The 11,752-nt window shown below is 45.3% G+C and overlaps 1 protein-coding gene across 1 annotated transcript; it reads right to left on the reverse strand.

Annotated features, from left to right (window-relative positions):
- Positions 1-3,373: 3,373 nt before the first annotated feature.
- On the reverse strand, positions 3,374-4,567 carry LOC120434526 (vegetative cell wall protein gp1-like; the record flags this gene model as incomplete). Its single annotated transcript, XM_039602733.1, has 3 exons — positions 3,374-3,490; positions 3,606-3,705; positions 4,041-4,567. Coding segments are annotated over 3 exons (744 nt in total), but the record flags the coding sequence as incomplete, so codon positions are not given.
- Positions 4,568-11,752: the final 7,185 nt, after the last annotated feature.

The raw sequence follows: 11,752 nt of genomic DNA on the forward strand, positions 1-11,752 counted from the left end.
TTTTAACTTGTAATTCTATGTTATAACAACAACTTCAGTTATCTATCGTCAAACTGATATAGAATAATATGTTGAAACAACAAACATCTAGAATTACATTTTACAGTGTAGTTTATTTTTGTTATGCTGACGTTTTCGTACTGCGCACTAGCTAGCATGACGGAGTTTCTACAGGGAGTGCAGAATTATTAGGCAAGTTGTATTTTTGAGGAATAATTTTATTATTGAACAACAACCATGTTCTCAATGAACCCAAAAACTCATTAATATCAAAGCTGAATGTTTTTGGAAGTAATTTTAGTTTGTTTTTAGTTTTAGCTATTTTAGGGGATATCTGTGTGTGCAGGTGACTATTACTGAGCATAATTATTAGGCAACAACAAAAACAAATATATACCCATTTCAATTATTTATTTTTACCAGTGAAACCAATATAACATCTCCACATTCACAAGTATACATTTCTGACATTCAAAAACAAAACAAAAACAAATCAGCGACCAATATAGCCACCTTTCTTTGCAAGGACACTCAAAAGCCTGCCATCCATGGATTCTGTCAGTGTTCTGATCTGTTCACCATCAACATTGCGTGCAGCAGCAACCACAGCCTCCCAGACACTGTTCAGAGAGGTGTACTGTTTTCCCTCCTTGTAAATCTCACATTTGATGATGGACCACAGGTTCTCAATGGGGTTCAGATCAGGTGAACAAGGAGGCCATGTCATTAGTTTTTCTTCTTTTATACCCTTTCTTGCCAGCCACGCTGTGGAGTACTTGGACGCGTGTGATGGAGCATTGTCCTGCATGAAAATCATGTTTTTCTTGAAGGATGCAGACTTCTTCCTCTACCACTGCTTGAAGAAGGTGTCTTCCAGAAACTGGCAGTAGGACTGGGAGTTGAGCTTGACTCCATCCTCAACCTGAAAAGGCCCCACAAGCTCATCTTTGATGATACCAGCCCAAACCAGTACTCCACCTCCACCTTGCTGGCGTCTGAGTCGGACTGGAGCTCTCTGCCCTTTACCAATCCAGCCATGGGCCCATCCATCTGGCCCATCAAGACTCACTCTCATTTCATCAGTCCATAAAACCTTAGAAAAATCAGTCTTGAGATATTTCTTGGCCCAGTCTTGACGTTTCAGCTTGTGTGTCTTGTTCAGTGGTGGTCGTCTTTCAGCCTTTCTTACCTTGGCCATGTCTCTGAGTATTGCACACCTTGTGCTTTTGGGCACTCCAGTGATGTTGCAGCTCTGAAATATGGCCAAACTGGTGGCAAGTGGCATCTTGGCACCTGCATGCTTGGCTTTTCGCAGTTCATGGGCAGTTATTTTCCGTCTTGGTTTTTCCACACGCTTCTTGCGACCCTGTTGACTATTTTGAATGAAACGCTTGATTGTTTGATGATCACGCTTCAGAAGCTTTGCAATTTTAAGACTGCTGCATCCCTCTGTGAGATATCTCACTATTTTTGACTTTTCTGAGCCTGTCAAGTCCTTCTTTTGACCCATTTTGCCAAAGGAAAGGAAGTTGCCTAATAATTATGCACACCTAATATAGGGTGTTGATGTCATTAGACCACACCCCTTCTCATTACAGAGATGCACATCACCTAATATGCTTAATTGGTAGTAGGCTGTCGAGCCTATACAGCTTGGAGTGAGACAACATGCATGAAGAGGGTGATGTGGACAAAATACTCATTTGCCTAATAATTCTGCACTCCCTGTATACTGATAAGGTTAATTATTAGAGTTGCCAACCATCCCCTAAAAAGGGAATCGTCTCGTATTCAGAGAAAATATTATGCGTTTCGTATTGAGCTGAAAAGGGACGCGATTTGTCCCGGACTTCAGCTACAATGAAAAAGACAAAGCTGGAGTTTTTCTGTCTTTGCTGCACAGCTGCCTTTTCTTCGCTCATTCTCTCCCCTCCCACTCCTGTTTCTACTTCAATCATGAAACTGATCAATGATCAGCTGATCGGCTTTTCTCTCTTGTTTGTTTATCACCCACTTTGCGCCAGAAAGAGGAAACCAGAGGATGTTGTGCTAAACAACAGTAGCACGTTTAAGCTTGATCAGCTGTTGTTAGAATTTATTTAATATTAAATTCTAGTATCAGCTGATGTTTGCTGGAGCCACAGCTGTAAAAGCTGCTGGTCATGATATCGGTTTGGATATGTGGTGAGAGGGAAACATGAAGATGAAACCAGGAGATGTCCTTACTGAATCATCAGAGCTGAACAGGTGACATGAATGAGTTGAAGGGAAGTTATGAACTGTTTCTGAGAGACAAATAACACCAGGATCCTTTTTTCTTATGTAGCTGACAGCTAGTAAGTGTGCAGGGGCGAACCTAGCAAAGTTTTGCCAGGGGGCCAGGTAGGGAATTAACAGGGAAAGGGGGGCACAAAGAAATACTTTTCTGTCTTATTCTCATTTAAAATATCTATTTATGCATATATACTGTCATGAAACGCTGTGTGGCAGGCAGGAGTTGGACCCAAGGTGCAGACACTCAGACTCGAAGGATGAACTCAAAACTCAGCTTTATTTGCTGGCAGGGGAAAGCATACAAAACTAAACTGGGAAATATAAACTTATACTTGACGGAGTGGCACACGAGGAAACACACAGCCTGAGGGACGACGCGACACTGACACAAAGACACACTGGGCTTAAATACACTGAGGCAGTAATCAAGGGATGAGAGACAGGAGGGAGACACAGCTGGGAGAAATTAGGCTAACGAGACGGGAGAGGTGAAACTGAACACACTGACATGAGACAAAGACTTTCACAATAAAACAGGAAACATGTATTACTAAACAAGCACGCAGACTTGACACTGAGAGACAGAAAATAACACATGGAACTCAAAATATAATAAACTCAAAATACTGGGTCCAACGGACCCAGAACTGTGACAGTACCCCCCCTCCAACGGCTGGCTCCCGACAGCCCTAAACAAAAAAAGCACAAAGCACCAGGCCAGGGCGGGCGGAGGGGGTCCAGGATGGAGGGACAGAAACCAAACAAAAAACAAGGAGCACAAGAGTCCAAAAACGCAGGAAAGCACATCAAAACCAAAACGAAACGAGAGCTCAACAAGAGTCCACGAAGAGTTCAGGGGGTCGACCCGGAGGTCGGCCACACAGGAGTCAACACAGGTCAGGGGGCCGGCCATGCACACGGCAACGGGCAAACAGTTCAGGGGGCCAACCGTGCACACGGCAACGATGGGCAAACAGTTCTGGAGGCCGACCACTTGGAAGGCAGTGGCGGCCACTGAGCAGATCCGGAGGTCGGCCGCGATGCCAGCGGCGGCGACGGACTCTTTCTGGAGGCCGTCCTCGACGGCCATGATGCCAACTTAGAGGCCCGGAAAACGGCCGGCAGAGGCGAGGCGGGACAGGATGGGCTGGGTCCCATGACAGTGTGGCAACCGCAGGACCAGACGAGGCAGGGCCAGACGAAGGCGGAGCAGAAGCTGGACCAGATGAAGGCAGAGCAGAAGCTGGACCAGACGAAGCTGATGAAGCGGCGATGAAGGCTCTGAGGCTGCAGCTGGCGGCGGCGATGAAGGCTCTGAGGCTGCAGCTGGCGGCGGCGATGAAGGCTCTGAGGCTGCAGGTGGCGGTGATGGCTGAACGGGCCCCTCGGACCCTCCAGGGGAGACAGGCGGCTGAACGGGCCCCTCGGACCCTCCAGCGGAGACAGGCGGCTGAACGGGCCCCTCGGACCCTCCAGCGGAGACAGGCGGCTGAACGGGCCCCTCGGACCCTCCAGCGGAGACAGGCGGCTGAACGGGCCCCACGGACCCTCCAGCGGAGACAGGAGGCTGAACGGGCCCCACGGACCCTCCAGCGGAGACAGGAGGCTGAACGGGCCCCACGGACCCTCCAGCGGAGGCAGGCGGCTGAACGGGCCCCACGGACCCTCCAGCGGAGGCAGGCGGCTGAACGGGCCCCACGGACCCTCCAGCGGAGACAGGCGGCTGAACGGGCCCCACGGACCCTCCAGCGGAGACAGGAGGCTGAACGGGCCCCTCGGACCCTCCAGCGGAGAAGGCAGGTGGCGGCATGGGAGCCGCGGAGTGCTGGATGGGCTCATCAGAGCTTCCAGCAGGAGCAGATGTAGAGCCAGAGGGAATTGGGACCCCTGGCTTAATGTTACGCTGGCCAGAAAACCGAACTGCTACGGAGAACTGGGCCAATGGGTCAGGTGCGAGCTGAGCTACTGGAGACACGGGGAGCTGAGCTACTGGAGACACGGGGAGCTGAGCTACTGGAGGTGGTGAAGTAGATGACTGCACGGGAGACTGAACTGAGGGCATCTGCACTGGCACAAGGGGCTGAACTGATGTCTGGAGTAACGGTGGTGGTGAGAGAGGAGTGGGTGGTGGAGTTGATGGCTTCACAGGGGAATGAACTAGGGGTGACTGCACAGGAACCCGAACTAGAGGCGACTGTACAGGAGACTGAGCTAGAGGTAGTAGTGACGGTTGGGGAGAAAGTGGAGCTGGTGGTTGAGTGGGAGACTGCACTGGGGACACTGGAGACTGCACTGGGGAAGGCTGAACTGCTGGAGACTGCACTGGGGAAGGCTGAACTGCTGGAGACTGCACTGGGGAAGGCTGAACTGCTGGAGACTGCACTGGGGAAGGCTGAACTGCTGGAGACTGCACTGGGGAAGGCTGAACTGCTGGAGACTGCACTGGGGAAGGCTGAACTGCTGGAGACTGCACTGGGGAAGGCTGAACTGCTGGAGACTGCACTGGGGACTGCAGTGACGGTTGTGGTTGAGGCGTAACGGGTGGAAGGGTGGCTGAATTGGCTGCGGGCCAGGCGGCTAATGGCTCAGCTACAGAGTGCATTAATGGCAGGGCTATAGAGTGAATGACTGACTGAGTGGTAGCCTGGACGGCTGAGTGTAGTGATGATTGTGGTGAAAGAGAAGCAGGTGGTAATGTGGATGATGGGGCTAAGGGCAACTGAGTTAATGGCTGGAGTGATAGCTGAGGTGAAAATGGAGCTAGTGGCAGAGTAAATGACTGTGCTAGCGGAGACACAGGAGACGCAGCTAGCGGAGACACAGGAGACGCAGCTAACGGAGACACAGGAGACGCCGCTAGCTGGGCAGCTAAGAGAGCTTCTGGAGGCTGGGCAGCTAAGAGAGCTTCTGGAGGCTGGGCAGCTAAGTGAGCTTCTGGAGGCTGGGCAGCTAAGTGAAAACAAACGGTTCCAGAATGAACAGTCCCAAATTCAGGAAATTCTTGAATATTGTCTCTTTCTTTTACCACAGCTGGCAACTCAGAGGTCACGGGGTCTGGCTGTGGTGATGGACGTCGGCAGCGTGATCGCCGCTTCCTTTTTGATGATGACTCCAATGGGCCGGGCAGCTCCATGTCCGGCCTGTCGGGCAGGTGAGTTGTAGCAGCTGGGGGATGAATGTGGAGCTCATTTAGGATAAAATCCTGTTCGAGTGGGTGGAGCGCACCGAGAAGCCAAGGGAGACCGGAAATCAATCTCTGTAGCTTAGTTTCCAAAGCGCAATAATAATAATAATAATAATAATAATGCATTGGATTTATATAGCGCTTTTCAAGGCACCCAAAGCGCTTTACAATGACATTATTCATTCACTCTCACATTCACACACTGGTGGAGGCAAGCTACGCAATGGAGCTCCTTCTCCTCATGTTCTAGCCAGAGTTTAAGGAGTCTCTCCACAGAATAAATAATGTCTTGATGCAGTTCTTCTGGTGGGTTGAGTGCTGCTGGGTCCATGTCTGGTCGCGTCGTTCTGTCATGAAACGCTGTGTGGCAGGCAGGAGTTGGACCCAAGGTGCAGACACTCAGACTCGAAGGATGAACTCAAAACTCAGCTTTATTTGCTGGCAGGGGAAAGCATACAAAACTAAACTGGGAAATATAAACTTGTAATTAACGGAGTGGCACACGAGGAAGCACATGAGGAAACACACAGCTTGAGGGACGACGCGACACTGACACAAAGACACACTGGGCTTAAATACACTGAGGCAGTAATCAAGGGATGAGAGACAGGAGGGGGACACAGCTGGGAGAAATTAGGCTAACGAGACAGGGGAGAGGTGAAACTGAACACACTGACATGAGACAAAGACTTTCACAATAAAACAGGAAACATGAATTACTAAACAAGCACGCAGACTTGACACTGAGAGACAGAAAATAACACATGGAACTCAAAATATAATAAACTCAAAATACTGGGTCCAACGGACCCAGAACCATGACATATAACATCAGAACAGTGTACATCACTGTCAGAACAGCGTTTCTTTTCATTCAAAGGCTTTATGTCTCTAGTCAAAATGCCCGGGCCAATTTTTTGTCCCAGTCCAGCCCTGAATACTGCTCCTCTGGAGTCTGGTGTTACCTACATCTTCCTATTCGGAAGGCAGATTTTCTGGTTTTATTTAATCGAAAGCACCACGACTGCAGTTTTTGTGTTGGATGTCAAAAGCGCACATGACGCTGTGACGTAGGCTAGAATCATGGCGGCGGTCAACGACTGTCCAGGCGTGGGATTTCTATCGTAGAAAAATGCATATAATTTTTTCCTTTCTATTGGTAGGTGGCACAGTGGACGTGTGGCAAGTAAGCAAGCTAGAAGACTTGCAATCTTGCTGGGTATCCAGTTACGGAAGCAACACATTAACAAGAGAATTCTGAGTAAAACCAAAGTTACTTTCCGTAGTAATTAGTTACTTTCAAAGTAATGAGTTACTTGAAGTAACTGAGTTACGTTTCATAGAAGTAACTAGTAATGTAACTAAGTTACTAATTTAAAGTAACTTACCCAACACTGCACATGACTATATCCTTACAACCTAAAAAATCTTACCTGAGCTTGGTCCACCATGGTTAGTGTCCTTGTTTTCATGCAGGGCTCTGAAAACACCCCGCCACTTACCCCCTTCGCCCGACTGAGCCCGGGGAACCATCCGGCTGTACCTACCTACTCCTACTCCTGCAGCAAGATTTTTAAAAAAAATCAGTTTTATTGATTATAGAATACACTATATCGGATTCATATCGGTATCGGCAGATATCCAAATTTGTCATATCGATATTGGTATCGGACATAAAAAAAAAGTGGTATCGTTCCATCTCTACCAATAATCACAGTTGCTGTAATAGAACATTCAAGGGCTGCAACTCTCCCGCTGCCAGCCGTACACATCACCGACAACAACAGAAGCAGAGCACAGGTTTTAAGCCGGCGAGGTATGATTATAGATGTGGTGCTGGTGAGTCCATCTCACCTGCAGCAGCATTACAGACCAGCCACACTAATAAAGCATTTTCTTTTTAATTATACACTTTGTCCTTATTATGTCCTGGGTTTTCACTAGTGGTGCAACGGATCAAAAATCTCACTGTTCGGATCCGATCACGGTTTTAAGTCATGGATCGGATCAATTTTCGGATCAGCAAAAAAAGAAAAAAAAGACAAAAATCCGACTCACCATTTACTTATTTAGGTATTTATTTGCCTATTAAAAAGCATTAAACTCAAGACTCATTCCACGCACTTATATAAAAACAAATTAAGGTGCAATATAGGACAGTACAGAGCTTTATATCTACCACTCCGCTGTGATATAGTGAGCGGTCACGTAGCTTTCCGTTGCCCTGGAGGTCCACCCATTTGTAGTTTGGGCAACAGAAGAAGCCTGGGACAGTTCAGCCATAATGTTAAACTTGTGCTCTTACATGCTTGGAACAATTTTATCACTGAAGTGGATGGGATATCATAGCGTGGCTCAAGCACTTTCATCTTAGTTTAAACCCCTTGTTTTGCACAATGGAGTACGGCTTCATGTCTGCAGCTAAACACTCCAATAGCTTTTGTAATAGCTTTAGCCGGTCGAATTGGGCAGCAAAGGGCTGAAAAATACCACAAACTCCTCTGCTCCTCACTTGGACCACTAGCGCTGGCCATAACTACCACTTGACAGACTGACTACCATACACATACTTTTTTTCGAATCTTTGGATCACGTGCGTGCTGAACCGTGGAGCGTGCTCGGTTTGGTATATGGATCAACCGTGATCCATTGCACCGCTAGTTTTCACTATTTAATAATAAAAAAGGAAACATCACAAAAACACTTAAGGTCATGAAAATTAATTGAGATTTAGCAATTAAATGGCGCATCCACCTTATTTATTGAAAAGTATTGGTATCAATATCGGCGATACTGACCCGTATTTACTTGGTACCAGGTCTATACCAAAATATGCAGTATCGCACACCACTAGATTCGAGTCAGCTAGCACCCCCTCTGGCCAAGTGCCATAGCCTATAGCCAGATTAACTTGTGACACACATCTGCACCACGTCTGAATTCCTTTTCATGCACAATACATTTGTAACTTTCTATTGTGTCTGTTTGTGCGTCTTGCAAATAAACCTTTGAACTGAATGAATTTATATCATGTATTCATTTTTTGCCTACATTAGTAAGAAATGCCAAATTATATACACAAAGTTACAGAAATCACCACTCCAAATGTTCATCATGATTTTAATATTTTTGTTTTCTTTAACCCTTTAAAGCCGATCGGAGCGTGTTGTGTAACTATTTTTAAATCCCTGTAGAACTGCAACCACGTAAGCCAGCGCAATAAATTTTTTTGCATATGAAACCAGAGGAGTTGTACTTAGCTTGTCCTAGGTCACGGTTTACTTCCACATATAGCTTTGCAAAAATTGCATAAAAACCACTTGCAGCAACAAAAACATAATATTCCAGAAACACACTTTGCCGATCCGATCAGCTGTTTGTAACACTTCCCACGTTGAAACAGACATCAGCGCGAACGATCGCATGTTCGCCATGACCTGCCCGAAACCGGAAGTGACGTCATTTTCGCGGAAATGTAGTTTTTGACCTTCAGGGCCTCATCAGCCTAAACTGGTGTTTTTAAAAAAATATGTTTGACTTTATGACTTTCTGAATAGTTTCTGGGATGCTTAACTCAAATTGCACTGCTGGAAATAGTTTAATTTGATGCACATGCTGGTTTTTGCAAATTTGCATTATAATATTTATTCGTTTTTCCTGCAGTATATAAAAATTGGTATTTCAAAAATAAAACTATGAAGACACTCAAAATAAATTTCCTGGAAACTATTTTGTGCAAATTTTTTGTATTTACAGTTTTGAGGCATAAGCCTCTTAAATTTCTCTAACTAGAAATATATGTTAAAAAAACAAAAACAATTTTCAATTTTTTTTGTAGTTTATTGCACTTTTTTGCAATTTATGTAATTACTATGCACTTAATGCATACATATTATTAAAATTTGGGCCATAATGGTTGTATTGATGTATAGCAACTTGAAATGCTCCCCAAAATGGCACTACAGCATGTAAAAATATAATATAAGCTCTGGCAGACTTGGTTCTATGGTAGGTCTTAAAGGGTTAACAATGCAATCGGTCTTGAACAAATATTTGATTAGTGTTGTCAGATCACATCCTGTAAGCAGAGTCTGCCTGTGTCTTTTCTATGGAAATGAACATGTGTGTGAAGGTTCTCAGTCATCCAGGTCATCGTAGTCTATGGAGCTTGGAAAGAAAAGTGTCTGGACTTCTTTAAATTGCTTGAAGACATTTCAGCTCTCATCCGAGAAGCTTCTTCAGTTTTAGGGTCAAATGGTGGCTACGTCCACACTAGCCCGGATAGATTTGAAAACGGCGTTTTCATCGGAAAACGCTCCACATCCACACTAATGTTTTCAATTTCTTTCAAACAGTTGCGTGTCCATACTGAAAAAGCTTACGTTCCTCGATTCAACCAGCGTCTTTTTTCTGTCTGCCGTTTATTTACTTTCTGGCTCTTTGAAACGTCACGGCAAAAATCTCAAGGAAAAGCACCAAGTTTTTTTTAATGGGCTGACAATGAGGTGGAATTGTTGCTGTGAGTAAAACAAAAGTACAAAGTTGCAAAAGCGAGTGAGAATTAAAGAAGTTGAAGAAAAGCTATCTGGTGAATGTACAAACATATTAATATTTAATAGAGCTGGCAAAATTGAGAACAAACAAAACAACTGCTGTACAATGCGTTGTACAGCAACACAACAAATTAAAAATCCTTGATGGAAAGGGACTGTCTGAAATACTGAAGTGACACAACGATTAGCCTAATAGGGCTTTTGGAGCGTGATGTCACGAGAGGGGGCGTGGCCAGGATTTTTGGTTGAGGCACCATGTTTCTGGGCCAAACAAAGTGCTAGCGAAAGAGGACCAAAATGTTGGAAGTGATAGCAGAGCTGTACGTTTGAATTTGTTTCCAACATCCCTCAGTCAGGACATGCTATATTGTATTTAGATGGAAGCTAGCGAGCTAACTTGCTGCTAATTTCCAACTCCGTTAAATGTCATGAATTCCGTTTCGTTTTCATGGATGCCTGGATGATAAACTCAATTGTTACACATGCTAGAGCAGAACGCTGATCATTTTATTACGGATGAAAGACTATAGATAGTTTTTCAACTCTCAGTGATGCCACAGTGATCGTGTGATTCATGGACCTGCAGCGGAGTTTGAACCCAGACACGGCTAGTGACCTCAGACTTAAAGACCGGATAAAGAGTGATATGAACACATCTATAACTTACTGGAATGAAAATGTCTGGAGCACACCAACACATATTTGGAGATGGAAGAGAACTGGATATCAGCTCGTCTCACAGCTGCTATCCAGACTAGACGCCTTCTTTTGGTAACATCCGATACATGAGCTGCCTCATGTTGCGTCCAAGTGGGGAAAGAATGAAAAGATAAACCATTTTCAACCTTATTCCCTTGCCGGCCGTGCGATCTAACATTACAACCGACCGCACAGCAAGCACGAACCATAGCGGGTGTTATCCGTGTGCTTTCGGTCCTCTTTTGCTTGCGCGTTGTTTGGCCCAGAAACACGGCACCTCAACCGAAAATCCTAGCCTCGGGCCCCTCTCGTGACATCAGTAATTATGTTAGTAATCACATGACGAACTGCATAAACAAGTGCTAATGCTAACAGCCAATAACCGCCTAAAACCATAAATTAGCCTGCGTAATACTCCATATACGTAACTGCTATTAATTAACATAAAGTGCCAAACAATAGTGTATACTCACAGGGAATGCCTTTTTATGAACCGTTCACAAAATAGAACACATGTTAATCAGTCAATTGTCTGAGTCTGTCTGACACTTCTTCTGTCCACGCACAGATTATGGCTGTGTCCCAATTTAGAGACTGCACGCTTGAAGTACGCGTTTTGAGTGCGATTATGTCACTGCCATGCGATGATGGCTGTCCCAATCCGAAGTGTACTCCAAATGCGCCGTCGATTTCCCCAAATATCAACCGTGGTCCGGTGCATGCTTCGTGGTCCCATATATCCCACAATTATGGGCTCAAATTGTGGTCATAAATATTTTGTACTTGTTAATCAGTTTTGTACTTCTATATCAGGATTTATTTGTGTAAAGAATTTGTGTGTGCGTAAAAAAGATTTGTGTGTGGACTTAGCCAAAAAATACGTGTGAAACTCTGCAAATTACAAGTACGAATTTTGACCCTACTTTTCATCTGATTGGCCAATGTTATGTCAATCACAAATTTAACTATCCAATCAGAAAATAGATGGGTTTGACTAATGGAGGGGTGCTTTATGGAGTGTATATCTGCACCTAATCACTGT

Source organism: Oreochromis aureus, linkage group 3, assembly GCF_013358895.1.
Source record: "Oreochromis aureus strain Israel breed Guangdong linkage group 3, ZZ_aureus, whole genome shotgun sequence".
Classification (NCBI taxonomy): domain Eukaryota; kingdom Metazoa; phylum Chordata; class Actinopteri; order Cichliformes; family Cichlidae; genus Oreochromis; species Oreochromis aureus.